Source organism: Amia ocellicauda, chromosome 19 (assembly GCF_036373705.1).
Source record: "Amia ocellicauda isolate fAmiCal2 chromosome 19, fAmiCal2.hap1, whole genome shotgun sequence".
NCBI classification, from domain to species: domain Eukaryota; kingdom Metazoa; phylum Chordata; class Actinopteri; order Amiiformes; family Amiidae; genus Amia; species Amia ocellicauda.
In genome coordinates this window covers 11,411,831-11,430,724 of record NC_089868.1, presented here as the reverse complement: position 1 = coordinate 11,430,724, position 18,894 = coordinate 11,411,831, and the positions used below count along the sequence as shown (strand labels likewise).

At 39.0% G+C, this 18,894-nt stretch overlaps 3 protein-coding genes across 3 annotated transcripts; 2 read left to right on the top strand and 1 right to left on the bottom strand.

Annotated features, from left to right (window-relative positions):
• Positions 1-1,450: 1,450 nt before the first annotated feature.
• Positions 1,451-6,393, top strand: ctbs (chitobiase, di-N-acetyl-). Its single transcript, XM_066691695.1, has 7 exons — positions 1,451-1,716; positions 2,742-2,880; positions 3,051-3,259; positions 3,669-3,840; positions 4,062-4,159; positions 5,317-5,478; positions 5,907-6,393. The coding sequence occupies exons 1-7, from the start codon at positions 1,594-1,596 to the stop codon at positions 6,108-6,110; spliced, it is 1,107 nt and encodes a 368-aa protein (XP_066547792.1). The 5' UTR covers positions 1,451-1,593; the 3' UTR covers positions 6,111-6,393.
• A 2-nt stretch (positions 6,394-6,395) lies between these two features.
• spata1 (spermatogenesis associated 1) lies at positions 6,396-14,992 on the bottom strand. The gene is made up of 12 exons (XM_066691694.1): positions 14,072-14,992; positions 13,336-13,442; positions 12,886-13,003; positions 11,681-11,734; positions 10,960-11,332; positions 10,596-10,740; positions 10,125-10,176; positions 9,525-9,639; positions 8,945-9,070; positions 8,197-8,366; positions 7,663-7,761; positions 6,396-7,336 (listed from the first exon to the last, which is right to left on the bottom strand). The coding sequence occupies exons 1-12, from the start codon at positions 14,111-14,113 to the stop codon at positions 7,184-7,186; spliced, it is 1,554 nt and encodes a 517-aa protein (XP_066547791.1). The 5' UTR covers positions 14,114-14,992; the 3' UTR covers positions 6,396-7,183.
• On the top strand, positions 14,986-18,885 carry gng5 (guanine nucleotide binding protein (G protein), gamma 5). Its single transcript, XM_066691697.1, has 3 exons — positions 14,986-15,168; positions 16,544-16,692; positions 18,442-18,885. Exons 1-2 carry the CDS (start codon positions 15,088-15,090, stop codon positions 16,667-16,669), a joined length of 207 nt encoding a protein of 68 aa, XP_066547794.1. The 5' UTR covers positions 14,986-15,087; the 3' UTR covers positions 16,670-16,692; positions 18,442-18,885.
• The last annotated feature ends 9 nt before the right edge of the window (positions 18,886-18,894 follow it).

Below are 18,894 nucleotides of genomic sequence, written 5' to 3'. Positions count from 1 at the left end.
TGCATTCATTCTGTCCTCCTAAATAGTATTAACCTCAAAAGATTGTTAACAACTGTATTACATTTAAAACTTATTTAAGATATAATGTTCTAAACATTGCATTTTTAAAAAAATATATATACATACATACACACTAGATACAGATATATTTTTTTTTATTTGATTTAAATGTATTTATTGACAGAATTGTAAAATAAATTTTCTTGTGGTGACATGGTAGTGATTAATAATGACTATTTGACCATGCAGGGTCACGGTGCTCCGAGACCCAGAAAAGGTACATTTTTTCAACCCATGGTCATTTCGATTGGTAAAATGGGTCATGAAGTACTTCCAATACAACTATTTGCTTTGTATTTTTTTCTGTTGTTCCTGTTGTTTTATAATACATATGGATTGATTTTGAAATTGATATGGACACAGTTAATACAAAGTCTTTTTTTCCTGTTTACATTTCCAAGAATGCAGCAGCGTTTTTATGATGATTCTTCTTAAATTATTATTATAACACTATTATATTTAAGGTCCTCAACAGGTAAATACAGCTGCAGATAAGATCTTACATCACTTTAATATGGAACTCACAATGCAGTGGTGAGCAACATAATTAATCAGTGAGCTGCAAGTCCAAGTGTCAAATAACTGCCTGGGCCACAAGACCCCTTTTACTACAATTACAAGCCACAGATGCTACATTTTAAATACAAAATATCAATATAATGCAATAAATAAAAATCAACAATGTATTAAGGGAGAAACAAATTGATACAGAATAAGCAGTATAGTAAAAATAAATACAGTACTTTTTATTATTTTTTGGGGGGTGGTCGTGGGGAGCAAATGGATGCACTTTGGGTTGCAGGTTGCCCACCACTGCCCAAAGGGAATACATGAAGGGGCAAAATAATGACTCTACAATACAAACGTGTTGGATTTACTGTTTGGTTTGGTTGTGTTTCAGATCATTTTGTGCCAACGATAGAAATGAATGGTAAATAATGTATTGTGTCATTTTGTAGTCACTTTTATTGTAAATAAGAATAGGTTTCTAAACACTTCTAAATTAATGAGGATGACTACAGATCATCCCGAATTAATCATAACTAATAATCCAGGCATACAGGTACGGCCGAAGCAGAAATCACATAAATCCCCCAACATTGCACCTGTAATGTCAACATGTAGGCCTATAATAATAATAAGAAGAAGAAGAAGAAGAATAAAAAGAATAAGATAATACAATTGGCTAGGGAAATTGGTTAACTAGAAGCAACCCGTTATTTTAAAATAATTTTCTAATGTACTGAGATCCTATGATAGAGTTATAAGAGGAACAGTGTTGTAAGTGCAGGAAATTGGATAATGGGATGTTTAGAAAGATAAGCACGAAAAAGAAAGGCTGACTTGTTATTCTTGTCCCGCCTGGCGTGCCGTAGTGACGCGGAGAATAGTGGCCAAAGGCGATTAGTGTCAGCTGTGAGGAAGTGATCTAATTAGGGACGTTAAGGCGTCTTCATGTGATGATAATGAAGTGGTAGCCTTTGGACCAGACAGACCCATGTTGAATCACTCCTCGGACTGAGCCAGGCGGACATGGCAGCGTGGTGTCTCCTGCTCCTCGCAGCGCTGTGCCCGGCGCTGGTGTCCTGTGCGCCGCAGTGCCCGTGTGAGCGCCCGGAGCTCTGCAACCCGATCACCGACGTCAGGGACTTCGAGGTATGCGCATCTGGATGACATCGCACACCGATAATACTGCAGTGGTCGCGTTAATGATATCGCAGATTTCCGCAGATCTGCAGGGTCCTAGCGATCCCATTGGAGGAGCCGTGCAGAACTGCGCACATCTGCGCTACAAGAACGCGATCATGGTCACATGCGTGTGTGCAGCTGAACTGATATGAACGCTTTAAAATTACTGATTACAGCGATCTGCTAAAACAACTCTAAGAAACTTTGTTTTTATATTATAACCTTTAAATAACAGCTCCAGATAATCAAAAGGTGCATAGCTTAATGTCGGTTTCACTTCATTATTTTTGCTTCCTACTATTTGGGTATTTAAACCATGTTTTTAAAAAAAATATGATCAGCTAAAAAAAAAAAACGATAAAATCAGTAGCAAGTGTATTTGTTATATACTGAAAACAAGATAATGTCCTATAATATTATACTATAATAATGCAATAATACTCAAATTGAATTCTGTTGTCATTAATTTTAGGTATGTAAATTATCACGCACCTATAGGCTAATTGAAATTACCAAGAGGGGCTTGAACAGTCATTCAAATTTTGATTTTTGGTTTAATAATTGTAGGCTGTATTGTTCAAAAGTAATAATGAGTGAATTGTATTCCAATAAGATTATTTGTATATTTACACGACCTACCACTTTAATCTGTTACATGGTACCTTATAGATGCATAAAACATTGAATTAATTGTTATTGCTGAAAGAACAATTAAGATTTTGTTTTATATTTGGATGGGATTTTGATTTATTTGGAGCTGTTCTGAAAAGGTTTTGTAGCATATAGTCCTTCATATAACAATACATTTGTTTCTTAGAAATGCTAAAAGTTGTTTTTGCAGATATATATAATCAATAGTTTTAAACATGTGCCCAAGTTTTTCACCCAACAAATCAGCTAAAACTCTAAACATACTCGATATTCTAGTATGTAGCCTACTGTGTGATAATATTCCTTCTACATTATTGTTATTGCATTGTCTTCTACCAAAGGTATACGTGTTTGATACCGGACGGAGCTCATGGAAGTTTTACGACTGGTCTAAAGTCACAACAGTGGCCACATTTGGGAAGTATAACCCGGAGTTTATGTGCTACGCTCATTCTAAAGGAGCACGGATGGTCCTTAAAGGTATTAATGTCTCGGCAATTAGCCTACATCTTTTCCTTTTCTGGAACTCTGTGTAGTAATTAGAATTGAACAAGGGTCATGTAAAATAGCGGTGACTTTGCTCTCCCACCCAGTGTAAAGTGTAATGCAGAGTCGGTTCAAATGGCATATTTTGTGTGTGTTCTGTGCAGGTGATGTGCCCCTCGGTAACATAGTGGACCCTGCCAACAGAACGGACTGGATCTCGGAGCAAGTGGACCTGGCAAAGAAGCAGTTCATGGATGGGATCAATATTGACATTGAGCAGGGGGTGAAGCAGGACTCCCCAGAGTACTATGCCTTGACAGCACTTGTAAAGGAGACCACTGAGGCCTTCCACCGAGAAATCCCAGGCTCACAGGTGAGAGGGCGTTCTCTCTAGTCTAATCTGGGCTCCAGAGCTCTTCTAGTTCAGTCCCTGGAGGCCAGACTCTTTCAAGTTCTTGTTCCATCTGAGCACTTAATTAGTTCACTGATCTACTTATTCACATAACAGTCAATTTGATCCCATTTCCTGGGTCCAGTGCAGGAAGTGATTTAAAGAGCACTATGAAACCAGATGGATGTGGTTATTATGAGTAATTGTGAGCTCAGGCTGAAATGAAAACCCAATCCTCGCCTTTCTCAAACATTCCATGAAATGATTACATTTTGCTGTACGCAATATTCTCATGGTTTAAACTCATTTGCCACGAAAGCCAAAGTGTCTCCCTTAAATTTCACATGGATAGGGATGATACAGTAAAATGCCTAATCCTGTGTGCTTCCAGGTATCATTTGATGTTGCATGGTCACCAAAGTGCATTGATAAGCGTTGCTATGACTATGTAGCCATAGCCGAAGCATGCGACTTGGTGTTTGTGATGTCCTACGATGAGCAGAGCCAAATCTGGGGGGACTGTATTGCTATGGCTAATGCACCATACAAACAGACTCTGGGAGGTAAGCAATATGCTGTGTAACAGTCATTACATTTTGTGTTCTTATAATTTGATTCACTGTTAAAATTTTCACTAGGGCCAAATCTAAATCTATTTTAGTTCTAAACGTATTATAAGAGTATGTTACAAGAATTAAGAACCTGGATTACAGAAATTGAAACATCTTGCATTCTTGAAGTGGAGAGATCTTGTAAGTTGCTGATACCAGTAAACGTTCCTCAGGGTATGATGACTACCTCATGATGAAGATTGATCCAAAGAAGATCGTGATGGGGGTGCCATGGTATGGCTATGACTATCCTTGTCTGGAACTGACCCATGTAAGCATTCCAAGATTTTACTCAAACCATATTATGAACATAGTAGAACAGATTACCTGGTATTGAAGGAAACTCAGTATAGAGGGTCTTCTCCCTGGCCTAGGTTTTTGAGCAACTAGAAACCACTCCTTCAGTGTGCCAATGCCTACCTGCGTGACTGAAACATACATACATATGAGACTCTTACACAAAAGTAATAATAATATGGTCTGCAAACTGAAAATTACTCATTTAAGATAATATTTAAAGTCAAAGTCCACTTAAGAAGTCAACGGCTTAACCTGCTTGTAAAAAAACAAACATCGATAAAGATTCTTGAAAACAAAGATACCAGAGCTATATCACTTGTAAGGTGACTGGGGTGTGGTTTAGATAATGCTGTCAGTACAGAGAAGCACAAGTGGCTTTCTTGTTGTCTGGGAAACATATCAGTGGGACATCACAGATTATCGCCAGATGAACTATCCCAGATAAAAGAAGAACTTTAACCACCAACACCAGCCTGTTGCAACATACAAACCCAGTACTGGGTGGCAGCTTTATTTGCCTTCTTCATTCTACCTAGTAGAAACCCACTGTCAAGCACTGTTTGTATTTGGGATTGACCAAAGTTCTGAATTAATTTAGGCCTTAGTTTATATCCTGAGAAGGATTTATCCAGGACTTCACATGTCATTGGGGACTAGAAACCAAGTGGGTATAACCAGCAAGACCTACATCACAATTGATGTACATCTAAATTAGTCTGTCATCAGGTTACACTTTATGACTTTAGTATTGCCTGCGCTGTGACAAATACCCTTGTAGGACTATGTATTTTGGCACCACATGGGGATGAACATGTTGCTGGGGCTCCAGAAGGCGGGGTCTATGGGATCAGTCACAAGACCAGAAAATGGTGAAAGCAGGATAAAATGTATTATACAGTGCAGAGACATACACCTCCTATTTAAGCCTAACTAAAACTGTGAAATCAGGTCCCTCTTTAAAACATACATCAACATAAACATATATCAACCAATCCTAATCTCCAATCCAAAAGCCAAAGTTCAGTTACCAGTAGATTTTCTTCCTTGTAACCCCAACCAAAATGTAAGAGCAGTATAAAAATTGAAATAACCAGGATACCAACATCTACTGTGGATGTTTTCGTCTAGGAGGGAGTGTGCAAGATCGCCAACGTGCCTTTCCGAGGGGCCCCCTGCAGTGATGCGGCTGGGCGCCAGATCCCCTACAGGATCATGATGAAGCAGCTCAACAGCTCCACCTCTGGGAGGATGTGGGATGACAATCAGCGAGCACCTTACTACAATTACAAGGTAAAGTTGAGTGACGAGTAGTACACTATTTAAAACTGAGGATAGCCCGAGTCTTCAGTCTTCTTGGCAGCTATCTCCATGATCTAGAAATAGTGCAGAAAGCCTGGCTCCAAATCAGAGCAAATATCCACACCTCACAGAAAATAAACCATCCGTGTAAACAATTAGAAAGGCCTTGCCCCCCGTATAAAGAAACATACAGATCTAAAATCCAAAACTAAAGAGTACCACGTCAGAGATTTGATCTGTTGTGTGCAGTTCATGCTTGGCTTCACAGCAACAGGGAAATAATGCATCCTAAAGGAGGGGACAGGGGCCAGGTGAACCCCAGTCTGGAGTTTCTTTCCCTTGTTTGAGCCCGTAAGTCTTGCAGTCAGTGTGTGCACAAGTCCAGCCTCTGATCGCTGCCATTGAATTTATCTCCCCAGGACGATCAAGGACAGATCCATCAGGTGTGGTACGATGACCCCGAGAGCATTTCCCAGAAGGCTGCCTATGTCAGGGAGCATGGGCTGCGGGGAATCGGCATGTGGAACGGCGATCTCCTGGACTACAGCAAGGACCCCGTCGCCCAGCAGCAGACCAGAGACATGTGGAATGCTCTTGAGCCAGCAGATGAGAGAGAGCCCTGAGAGCCAAGAGCCAGGGGCTGGTGCTACAAGTTAGTAACACATTGTCTGGAGGCCCGATGAGAAGCCAGCAAACTGGCTTCAACAGTTCAGGGATATGCTGTCATCCACTGTTGAATGGCTTCATTTATTGCTTTCATCGCTCAATAACTTTTGTATTCACCTCGAAAGTGCTTTCTAATACAAATTTTCTTGCATTAACAATATTAATGTTTTTTTCACTTTTAAATGCTGCTATTACAGATTAATAATGTTCACAAATAAAAATATGAATCGAGTAATTTAACATTTCATCAATTTATTGTGTTGACTTTGGTTTAACTAAATTATTAAGTTCATGTAAAATAACTGATCATTAAAGTGCTTCAGAAGAAATCTCATTGACTTTTATTTTTTTGGCAGTTGTTTTCATCAAGGAAGTATAAGAATAATGTATATGTTGAGAATGCCAAAACAAGATATAAAAGGCAAATGTGTTGCAGTTTTTGGTAGTATTTGAAATTATGCATTCACTTGCATAAATAAAATATGTATTAGCTGGACATTTCAAACTAGATTTAAATATTTGTTTTAACATAATGAAATTACAGGATTTTGTATTAATAATTAGCCAGGTCTAAAGCTTGTGTAAAAACCACAAAAAACAATGTTTTATGCTTATGATATGAACAGCACAATTCATTACATTATCAAATGAAAATAAAAATAGTATGCTTAATTAATAATTTAAACACCCTTCACTGTAAACAGTCATTAAGGGTTGGTCATGTTATGCTGCCTGTGAATTGAGTTGATAGAAGAGTAACAATGTAATAAAATAGAACGTCACACTTACAGGCATGTATAAAATTAAATGTTTCTCTATCTGACTGATCTGTAAAGCACGATTCCAATCACCACATATACAAATGCCACTTTATTCTCAAATATAAAAATACTTTTCATCTTCTATATTAAAAAAAAAAAAAGTGCAGTAATATGGTGTGTTTTATGTTCAGTGACTGCCAAGGTAGGTTTAGTCCAGTCCTGACTGAGGACTGAGAAGAGCCAGGGGTGTGTGTGGAGATGTTCACTGTTCAGCCTGGGATGCGCTGGGCCTGTGACCGGCTGCGGTGTCCAAGGGTTTGTGTGGTTGAGCCTCGCTGTGGGCCGGAGAGCGAGGTCTGGGTCTTCTTCTGTGACAGCTCCGCTCTGAGGGCCCGCAGCTCTGAGGCGGCTTGCTTCCTGAGCTGCAGACAACCACAGGGGAAACACTTGTTAATATAATACAAATATATATGAATTGAATAAGTAATACCCCATAACTTTCCCGTACAAAGTTACGGCAAAAAAAGAGCTTCGTTTTACTTAGCTTTACTTTGATTTCAAACGGTAAACCGTTTTCTCAAGCCCCTCCCTATGTGATGGGTGTAACAATGATTTATTGGTTGCTTTATGATGCTGGTCACAAGCCACCCCATGTGAAAGCCTACAGACATTAATTGGGAAAAGTGGTGAATTACATCCCTCATTTTGTTCAGGCAATAATTCAGTGGTACTAAAGATCACAAAGTACCTTGAGTTCAGTCACAAGTTTCATTTTAGCATCGTCCACTTTCCTCTTCAGCTGATCTATTTCGTGGTTCTCCGTCGTGACTTTAATAATGAGATCATTCTGGAGAGACAAAGATTGACCCAGATATGGCAGAGCGTCACAGTTTATTTTCCCAATTTGGCGTAAGCAGAGCAAGAATATAAGCTAATTATGCTTAGAGTTTGTTTGTTTTCAACATAAATATGTCCCAAGCATTTAGACAGGCAAAAACAAAACTTACTGGTCTTACTGGTTTAGAAAACATAAATGCAACTTTGAACTCAATTTATTGTAGTTAAACAACAACAACCCTGAAAATGACTTCTCAAAACAGCAATGTTATGTAACCAATTTCCCAATCTCTAATCATCCTGCACTAGCCAGTTATTAACATAGTCTTTGCCTCCCTCTGGTGGCAGACATACTGTGCTGTATTTCATAATTGCGTATCTGTTACTTTCCATTTCTACTTGCCACACAATTGTTTTCAGCGTCCTGAGGCCAAGGTTCATTCACCTTGGTTTTGCCATGGTGTTTTGGCTTGCTCCGCGCATCCCTGGCCTGCAGTTGATGCAGCACCTTGTGGTAATATGTTTCCAGTTCCTGACGCACCTTTTTCAGAGTCTCCTCCAAAGGAACAGTGGCCTTTTTAGTGTCAAAATACCTTTTCTTCCAAGCATCTCGAGCTGTGATGGGACCAAAAAAAAAACAGCTCTAAAAATGTTTTTTATGCGTCATATACACAACTTGTTAGTCTTGCAGTAAGATTACTTATCTGACTAAACATCGTAACAATAAAATAACCGCAATATTATGTAACCAAATTCCCAGATCATAACTGAGGTCAGGACCGCACAGTCCCTGACCACCTTCCGGCGATTTCTCAAGACACATCTATTCAGACTGTACTCGTAATCCAGCAGCTTATTCCTCTGAGTTGTTGCACATGCATGTAATTTTTGCACTACAAGTAACTTCTCTTCATTATGCCCCTGCTTATGCATAGATAAGTAGACATTGATAGATCTGTTGTTTCAGGGATTTTTCCTCTGCTCCCTCCCTGTAGCTCAAACCCAGGACTTCGCTGCATTATGCTTACCTCTTTCAACTAGGATTTATGCTTTGTATTTTATATTAACTGTACGTTGCTGGGTTTGAGTCCTGCCAAATTCACAACCTTAGGTTTGTGGCTGTAATGACCAGCTAGGTCTTTAGTTTGATCTTGACAAAGAAGAAAAATGTGTTTAACTGAGGCCCCTCTTACCTTGATTTCTCCTCTGACGGTTCTGGCCTAAAAGGTCTTTCGCCCGTCTCAACAAATCTTGTCTAGTCTTCTCAAGCTGTTTCCTCTCCTGCTTTGCCAACTTAATTCCCTCCACCAGTTCATCTCCTGGGAGAACAAACACAAATACACTGAGCAGCCCCTTTCAGCACTTCTCATCCTTTAGAATAGAGACTTGATTAAATTCATAACTCTAATGGAAAAAAAAAATCCCAGTGCAGTCTCTTATTTGTACAAAACTGACAAATATAAACATAATGTAAGTGCTCTGGTAAAATGTTTTTCTTGTTGTTGTTGATTACTATTGATATGGGTTCCAGCACCAGCACTTGTGGTTTCAAATGCATCTTTGCTGAACATCCCAGAAGGCAGAAGACATGTAAACAGGTAGTCATTAGCATGGTATCTGATGTATCTGATGAGAAACTTAGCTATGAAATGAAAGTATCCCAAATGGAAACTTAAGCTGGGAATCAAACATCGGGTGTTTTTTAAAATAAACCACCCTGCAATTTAAAGCTTTAAAAGCTACTGGCCTTAGTGAAAGTGTATTCCAACTTACTGTCTGTGATGAAGGCTGGAGGAGCAGGATTGTGTGTAGCCCTAGCTAGGAGAGGGGCGACTGGGGGCAAGGTGTACAGTGCTGGGGTGGGCAGGGGCAGAGGATTGTCACAGACCTGCAAAGAAATTTAAAACAAAACCCAGTGTCTCAGTGCCTATTTTATGCTGAGCATCAGCCGGCCGATACTCAGACCACCTACTGATGTTGGAATGTGGGGAAAGCAAAAAGAGTCCAGAGCAACAAAGCCCTTGACAGTTCCTAAAAGCCCTTTTCTCAGAGCAAGTCCTCATTTACATTTATACAAGACTTCCTGATGGACTAGAGGTGCATCTATAAAAACCCACCACATTAGCAATCAATGCCCCCTGTTTGCTCTGGTCGTTGGTTCTGAGTGAATGATCACATTAAGTCGAAGGCATGCAAAAATTCTATGGCACAGATCCAATAGAGAAATCAAAAAAGACACGAACATGATCACATCTGTAGTTTTATTTTTTTATGTCTCCCAAACAAGAGCCTTCCAGATCTTAAACCTAGACAAATTGTACATTCAGGACACGTATCAAATGGTGAAACAATAACAGGTATTTGAGACCCTACCTGATTGATTTGTTCCCTGTGATCTTTTGATGGTAGAGTGTTCTCGGTTTTCCTAAGAATAAATATGTTGGATTAAAGCAAAAAATGAATTGAAGGACCAACCAGAAAAAAAGTAATGCATGGAGATTAAAGCAAAGAATCTCAAAACAAAGCATTTAGGGGTGTATGAGGGAAAGACTAAAGGATGTCTTCAAGGGCTTATCAAATGCATTGTGAGCACAAAAGAGCAGAGAACCCACAAACAAAAGTAACAATTCAGACTTTAACTTGCATTCCCCAAAGAGAAATCTGTGATGCCTTCCCTAAAAATACTTTCTTTGGGTCTTGGAAACGTTTAGAAAATGGCAAGATAAAAGCGATCAAATGCATATTTTTTATTATATGTGTGGATTCCTGTAATTCCTGTAACCAGTATCTGTACAATACACTATTCATTGGCGGGAGAATCGTTGTGTGGTTCACCACTCTTACCTGCTCTGGCTGTGTGAGAATACAGAGTCTCTGTCCCCCAGGGACTCAGGCACGCCAGAATCTCTCGTGCTGTTTCTCAGGACTCGACTGCCCTTTTTCACAGCTGTCCTGCTCTTTACTTGTGATTTGGTGTTCGGTAGTCTTTCTGCAGGTTAAAACATCTGCATTAGGACAATCCTAGCATGGATTTTAAGCATGGAAATAATATAAGCTTGATCAGATATCAGATTTTCTATTCTGTAAGTTCTATGCAAGGGTAAGGTTTTCATATATATGTATAACATATCCAGATATGTTTGGGTTGCAGGAATGTCACCATAGCATTTTAATGGTGGGTTTGTCTTTTCAGCGGTGCTCCGCTCACCTGCTTTCTTTCCTATCGGCTGAGGCTGCTCCTGAATTCTCCTCGGAGGACTGACAGTGTCTTCCCAATTGCAGCCTTGATCTCGGCTGACGTTGTCTTCCTTGTCCTCCCCCGAACTAAAACTCTCCACCTCATCATCCTCGTCCACATCCTCATCAGGGCTCTGGGCAGGAGAGGGGTTATGGGGAGCCCTTTGCGTAATCCTGGGGTTAGTTGCCTGGTTTTTCACAGCAGGCACAATGCTGGTCTTCTGGGGAGAATGATAGCCCTGAGGCTCTGTGTGGTAGTTCTGTCTGTCAGGCATGCGAGGAGCAGAGTAAATGCTTCTGTCATTTTCCACTCCGGGTAACAAGTATAATTCTGGCTGAGGTGCCTTATTTGTAGAGGGGGAGAAAAACAAACAACTTTCAGAACTGTATTTCAGTTTAGGCTAAATGTGTATCACAACAAATCTGATTTTGTAATGTCCTCCTAAAATCCCCAAACCTACTGTTCCTTGAACTGTGTTTACATCTTCATACCAAGGTGATGCATTAACAGCTAGGCAGTGAGACACAATAACTGAAGTCTAAAGAGCAGTCAAAGAGAGGCATCTGTCTATAAATACAGTTTTGAGAACATCAAATGCAAACACTGTCAGTCAAAAGAATAAATGTGTAAACATGTTTTAAACGATGACATTGATATCCACAACAATAAGAATAAGAAAAAGACTACATACGTATGGCGGTGCAAAGGACTTTACTTTCAGTTCTTTTTCTTGTTTACTTTTGACCTGAAATGGAATTAAATTGTAAATTCTCAGGAATAAGATTAAGATGTGACACTGGGTCATTACATTACAGTATCAACTGCAATTTCTTCACCAGCTCAGTGGAAGGTAAACTGGCCAGGACTACCACAGTAACAATGCCACTAGAAGAGACATTAAAGCACTTCACTGGGTTGCTAGGATGCCGAGTCTACTTAATTAATCAACTTAAACCATCCTGGGTCTACAAGTCTAATGAAGTAGGATATGAACAGGTTTTATTTTTAAGCCAAGCCTGTGTAATGTGAAGATTAGAACATCCACTTGCTGGACTTGTACCAATTTGTTTATTAATTGTCTAGTCTAAGCATTCACCAAAATCTGAAGTCTCCTAGATTACCTAGATATGTATTGTACATTATTTTTTCAGTCTTCCACTCTGTATTGAGAAATAGAAACTGCAGTTTGGCAGTACAATTCCACAATATCAAACAGTTGTTACTTGTTACTAGGTTTTCAAACCTCATTTATCTCCTGGGCTTCCTGGGACACATTTCAGAGAGGATTTATAACTGCATGGTTGTGTAAAATATTTGCATACAGTTTCCTCCTTCACACAATCTACAATGTATTTATAGAACCTTTGTCCTCTATTCATTGTTTCATATTCAGCTACATCGTGCTTCGTCATTTGAAATCTATACCTGATGACAGTAGCCTAGAAATAGCATAGAGCACTACTGCATGGGTGCTTTATAGTTTGTCAATGTCACATTATTGGTGCAAACAGCAGGCGTGCCCTAGCTTGTCTATGAAACAGCTTGTAATGTTTGTGTGGAAAGTATAGCACCGAGGATTCAAACAAGTCAATTTCAAACAAACAGCGTCCACAGGAATGCATAGTTCTATACAGCTTTATGGGTCTAAAAATCTAAAATTTGAGACTGGAAGCACATTAGTTATCATTCAATTAAACATGTCACTTGATTAATTAAGCTTCTCTTATATACAGCAAAACACTTGCTTATTGAATTATAGTGAAATGTGCCCAAGTCTTTGCAAATTAATGTTTTAAGAGTGATCTATAAAACCTGCTTCAAGTGGTGTATCATGGATGAGGGAACTGTTTAGTAACATCCAGTCAATCACAGATGGTGTTCATTCTCTGGACTCACCACTGCCAAACTTCTACCCACACATTTAAGAAACACAAAATTGTCGATTGCTTTCTCTGAGCCCAGAAGTCCTGTCAGTTCGTCTCGTAGAGCCCGTAAACTCAGGTCAGGAAAAACCCTGAGAAGAAGGAAAAAAAAAAAAAAAACATCATTATACAGAGGCACTGGTATGGGCAGTAACCATGAAAATGTCATTAAACCAAAGTCAAATAGATGTGAAAACTTGCAGTCCACCAATGATGGGCATACTCTGTGTAATGTTTATGCAAGGAGGGATGCATTTGGAGTAAGTAGCAGTTTTACACACTATAAAGGCTATCTTTGATTTGATGCCTTATTTACTTACAGATACAGCTCTGACATTGCAGTACCGTATCAATTGCCTGTCTTGGTGTAGGATTGTTTATATTTGCCTATCGTATTGCTTAGATCTCGTAAAAGGTCACATACCTGATAAAGCCTGCAGATAGGAAGCTATCAATGCCATCTGCGGAGGCTTTGTTCAGCTTCCCATTCCACTGTTCATCTGGGACATATAACACATGGAGCTCCACCAGCTGTATGATGGAAAGTGCACAGGGTTACTCAGTTAAACAGATTGACAAAACATACCCAAACTGGATTATCTTTTTTCAAATCCCTTGTTAGAGGGATTTTAAAAAAGATAATCCAGTTTGGGTACAATTGTGCAGATCCAATAATTTCCACATGTCCTTCATTTAGGTTACAAAATGTAGCCAACACTGTAGTTGGGTGTGAAGTAACATGTAATTAGAAACGTAGGCTATATTGCTAAGGGTATACCCACATGCCAACTTGGCAACTCACAAATACACTGACAACTTTAGCACCTGAGAATACATAATGTCCTTATATTCTTTTTTTTTATTTTATTTTATCCATTACAAGTAAAGCAAGTCGTCTTATACATAAAGTGCACTTACATCCCTATACCAATATTCTTTGCCAGATACTGAAGGGAAAAGGACATCAACATGTAAATAAATAAATAAATTTCCTAACAAGTTATAGCAAACACATGCTCTACACAAATGTTAGGCAGAGAGAGATCGCAGGTAGATGAACACAATCAGCTACATCTATAGCATTTAATTTCAAATACAAAAATCCAAATAATAATAATAATAATAATAATAATAATAATAATAATAATAATAATACCTACCCCGGCGGTTGTTGGTCTTCTTTCCTCGAATGATCTATTCATCTCAAATCCGACAACTTCTAGAAATGGGTCAGAAGTCCCAGCATCTTTGTACGGCTGTACTTCTGTGTCGGGGGTTTGGTATATTTTGAGACCCACATGCAACACTGGTGTGGAGACAGAACTGTGTGCTTTGAAAAGGAGAGCTGCTGCCCAGCCCAAGCACACTGCTCAGAACAGCCTTCCCACTGAGCACATAGTTCAGCTGATCTTTCCGCAGGTCTGCATGTGTAAACGTCTTTCTTGCAACACTTTGCACGTATAGTCTTTATTTATAATGTTCTAATCTACTTCAACGCTGCATTGGCTAATACATAATTAACCATTGCATGTACAATCGGGCGAGGTGTTGTCCCCAGCCAACACAACGTTGTAGTGAGGTTGTGGGTTGGTGTAGCAACGTAATAATAATATTGTTAGCTGGGGTTTTTTCACCCTCATCACTTGCATGCTTGTTATAAAGAGTTAGGTCGAACACTGTTTAAAAAAAAAAAAAAAAAAAAAAAAAAAAAAAACTTCACCACAGTGTGAGCTCCTTTAATCAATTTGAATATGGATTATTAAAAAAAAATACTCGAGGTACATTGTGCTACAGAAAACTGCATTTTGCTTGTCTGGCTCAATATCACTGAATTGTCTTCATTCACAATTAAAATTATTCAGCTTTTTATTTTCCCTACAACTACATTCACCATTTTAGTGAGCGTTATAGTTGATGCACACCCAACTACATGACCTGATTTGTTCCTCTTGAATCCAATACTCAATTCAAGGTGGAGGGAGCGATGACGTCACGGGAGCCGCACGTCATCCCCTTGGTCGTGGTGGTGCCGTATTCCGCCTCTAGGTGTCGCACAGCCCGGGCGCTTTTTTGAGGCACAAAGCGGAAGCGTACGGACCCCGAAGCACAAGCGAGAGAAGGAGCTGTCGACCCACCTTTTGTCTGGAAACTGCACCCGTTCACACTGAAAGCTAACATGTCGGGATCATCCAACATCAACTCCATGAAGAAGGTGGTGCAGCAGCTGCGTTTCGAGGCCAGCATCAACCGGGTGAAGGTACAGAAAGTTTCCGATAGAGGCGGATGGTTTCCAGGGCGTGGAGACCCGCTTTAGTCTGCCATAGTCCTTTGTGAACCGCTGGAAAAAGTTGCCGTTGCTCGTTTTCTGTCTTGTGACTGCATTTTCCTATTCAAACGACGAACCGACCCCACAGTTAACATTTCCTGGCAACTTTCTGCACCGGTTACGTTTACATTTTGCGAAAACAATGGCGCTGTTAATCTAGCGGGGGGTTCTGTCTTGTATATTTCAAAATGTCGCTGATCAAACTGCTTTCTCACCCGAGCCGTCCGTGAAGACTCACTGGAGATGAAGCGGGCTGGGTTGCTTGTGCGTTTTGCTGTCTTTTAGATGTGGGTTTATGGCCGGGCTTGTCTTTGGGTGTGGGAATGGGTTTGGGTGGTAATCGTGTCCCCCAGTTGGCCATGTCTGCGTTTGCACTGATCGCAGTTGATTGGAAATGTGTTTAGCACTGGAGTTAGCGGTGTATAAACTCAAGGCTGTATGCAATCATTGTTTTAATCCAGACACACACTCTGAAGTTCCCATCCTGTCATTTTGTGTGTGACAGGATTGCAAAATAGATCTACAGGCTACAGTGACACAATGCACATAATGCACGTCTTCCTTGTTTTTTACTTTCGCTATTGTGTGCTTATTTATACACGATGAATAGTTATAGAAACCACGACCCTGGTCACGTTTTATAATCGTGCTTTACGTTGCCTGTTTGCCCTGTGTCTTAAAACATTGCTGGTTTCAGATCATGGATCATAATGGTATTGTGGGAATCGTGAAAAATGCAATGAACGTCTATTGTGAGGTTTGTAATCCAGACAGATTGATAATGGCGTTTCTGTGTGTGAAAGATTGCCAGTACTTGGCTTAAACCTTCCCGTATGGTCTTAAGTTTCATCCTACGTTTTTGTTGGTTTCAATGTCATTTATTATGTGTGTCTTAATACACGTGGATGAAAATCCCGGTTTCAAAACGTCATTCGTAATAATGTAATTGTTGGCAGACGCCCTTATCCAGGGCCACTCACAGGTTACATGAGCAATACAGAAGTGCACTAATAGTCACATCAAGCATGATCCAAGTGCAGTTTTAAGATTGCAAAAGTTAAATGATAAAACGCTTTCACATTCAGTCTTTTTACTTTACTGAGAAGCCTGCTTTTGCTTACTTTAATTCATTACATATAATGATTGTAAAGGATGTATTGTGTAAAACCATGTCCCCTTCAGAATTTGATTGGTCAAGTGTGAAGTGGTAGCAAAGGGCCTGCTGCGTGTAAATCTCCAGCTGTTTCCTTTCCAATGTAAAATGGCAGGATGACTAGTTTTCAATGTCTTGATGCGTGTGTTTCAGGTGTCACAAGCAGCTGCAGACCTCCAGCAGTTTTGCATCCAGAATGCACACCACGACCCTTTACTGACCGGGGTGTCCTCCAGCACCAACCCGTTCAGGACACAGAAAGTTTGCTCATTTTTGTAACTGTTTTGTGTGTTAATTTAAGAGTAAGTATTGTCTCCATTTCTACACTTAATCTACTGGGTATAGCCAAATAAAGTCATATGGAACATATCAAACCTGGGTCAGATGCATATTTCCAAATACTTCACTTTTCCAAAACCTTATTAAAAAAATATATTTTTTAATCCTGTTTCACAATTACTAGTTGAATGTATTTGGAAATACTTTTGAAAAGTCTTGGCATGTATTGTGGAAAAACATTTTGAAGCTGTTGCAAAAGTATATGATCGTGTTTTCAGTTATTTGTAGTTCAATTTATGGGTTGTATTTGAAAATGGGTACATCAAAACAAACTCCACACAACAAAGATAGTCTACAATTACAAACACTCCAATTGAAAGTAAATGTTGAGTTGCAGACGTCTCTTCCTTCTCGGTTTTGTTATGGCTACTTTTGTGTTGTAGTTAGACATTTAACAGTATTATGATTATGTTCTGTTCATATTATGTTAGTCTTGTTGGATCGTTTGTCTCTGCTTTGGCAATACTGTGACTGGTCATGCCAATAAAGCACCTTTGAATTGATTTTATTAGCACTGGCTATATGTGTTGTGTGTGCAAGGTAGATATTTTCCCAGCAGTGCACACAGTAGCTCAACTTGTATAATAAACCCATTTCTCTTGCTTTGTCTCGTCTCCTCCCCTCCCCTCATTAGCTAATGGAGAGACGCAAGAGACCAATTTAGACTTTTGGGACAGATGGAATATTTTTCTCCTGCTCTCCTTGTTGGGACTGTTAGGAATCTTTACTGTTATGTTGTGCTATGTTTGTTGTGGTGATGTACAAATAAGGTTACATTTTACAATACAACCAATTGATTGAAATAGTTGATTTGAAAATAGAGAATATCAAATACCAGTGAAGATATATAATTGAAGTATTTGCAAATATCAGTACTTCTAAATATTTTCACTTAGTCAATTAGTAATAGTCAAACCGGATACAATATTTACATTGTCAAATACAAAATTGAAACAGTAGGTGATTAATAAATACAGAAATACAAATGTAATGGTATTTGACCCAGGTCTGGAATATATGTGCATATTCAGTGGCTTAGTTTACACAAGAAACATTTTTCTGTGCTTTTGTGATAATTTAAAAGGTTTCTTCTGTAAACTGTAAGCGGCCCTGGATAAGGGTGTCGGTTAAGAAAGAAATGATGGGAGTTTATATTTATAAACACAGGCATACCTTGCTTTGCATTAGATTGGTTCCAGAAAAATGCCTTGTTAAATTATGATCCCATTTAGCATGAATTGAAATGTACTGAAATAATGAGAATAGGTTTCATAAACTAGTGATCACTTAATTTCTAAAATAAATGTGCTGTTAATTCAGAAAACTGGTCTGCTAAATTAATAATAATTCTGCACCTGAGTGGTGCTCCTTTGCTTAATTTTGGATTCTTCCTTGGAACTTAAATGTTCTGGTCATTTTTGGGCCCATTGTAATTTGCTTTGCCATCTGTTTGTTTTAGCTAATGTTTCATTTTAAAATAAATGGTGTAACAGGATCATGTAAAGCAGAGTATACCTGTTTATATACATCTTTATTTAAAAGATTCATGCACCACTGCTTATGTTATAATCAGTCAATTAATGCTGTTTGGGTTACACAATGGTAAAATTGTTCTGAGACTTCTGTCTTTATTGAAGGTAAAGATGAGATTAGATGGTGCCAATGTTTTTTCATTTATGCGTGAATGGTAACTGCAACATTTTCTGTTCCAGGTTTTAACCGATCACTGTGAAGCAGAAACACCGAGTCAGATGGGAGTAATTTCACAGATCTTTTTTTTAAATCTGCTTATGGATACTTAATTGCTTTCAAAGTACCTTTTTTTATAGTTGCCAATTTTTTTTTCTTATTGTACATGTGCCTTTTTCTTACAAATTAGACTCTGGTGTGATGTGTTCATTTCAATCTACTGAAAATTGTGTTGAACAGTCCCAATACATGCCCTTAGTGAGAGCATTGATGGAAGGATGGATGGGATGTTTCCTAAAGACTGACTGAATCACTAAACTCTTCAAAGTTTTTTGTTTTTTTTCCCAATTACTGCAAGAATACAATGCTAATCTCATGCCTTGTACAACTGTCTTTTTGTACTCTTTAAAACTGGATTTGTTTTTTATTTTATTTTGAAAAGCAGGAAATAAAAATGATCCTTCATCTGTCTTGTT

What these genes read in the sequence shown, in the direction of transcription:
- ctbs (XM_066691695.1), top strand. Translation starts at nt 1,594, where the DNA reads ATGGCAGCGTGGTGTCTCCTGCTCCTCGCAGCGCTGTGCCCGGCGCTG. An exon ending in GAGAAATCCCAGGCTCACAG is followed by an intron (nt 3,260 to 3,668) that starts GTGAGAGGGCGT and finishes GTGTGCTTCCAG; the next exon opens with GTATCATTTGATGTTGCATG. An exon ending in ATACAAACAGACTCTGGGAG is followed by an intron (nt 3,841 to 4,061) that starts GTAAGCAATATG and finishes AACGTTCCTCAG; the next exon opens with GGTATGATGACTACCTCATG.
- spata1 (XM_066691694.1), bottom strand. Translation starts at nt 14,113, where the DNA reads ATGAATAGATCATTCGAGGAAAGAAGACCAACAACCGCCGGG. An exon ending in GCCGATAGGAAAGAAAGCAG is followed by an intron (nt 10,741 to 10,959) that starts GTGAGCGGAGCA and finishes TTTAACCTGCAG; the next exon opens with AAAGACTACCGAACACCAAA. An exon ending in CCGTCAGAGGAGAAATCAAG is followed by an intron (nt 8,367 to 8,944) that starts GTAAGAGGGGCC and finishes GTCCCATCACAG; the next exon opens with CTCGAGATGCTTGGAAGAAA.
- gng5 (XM_066691697.1), top strand. Translation starts at nt 15,088, where the DNA reads ATGTCGGGATCATCCAACATCAACTCCATGAAGAAGGTGGTGCAGCAG. An exon ending in CCAGCATCAACCGGGTGAAG is followed by an intron (nt 15,169 to 16,543) that starts GTACAGAAAGTT and finishes CGTGTGTTTCAG; the next exon opens with GTGTCACAAGCAGCTGCAGA.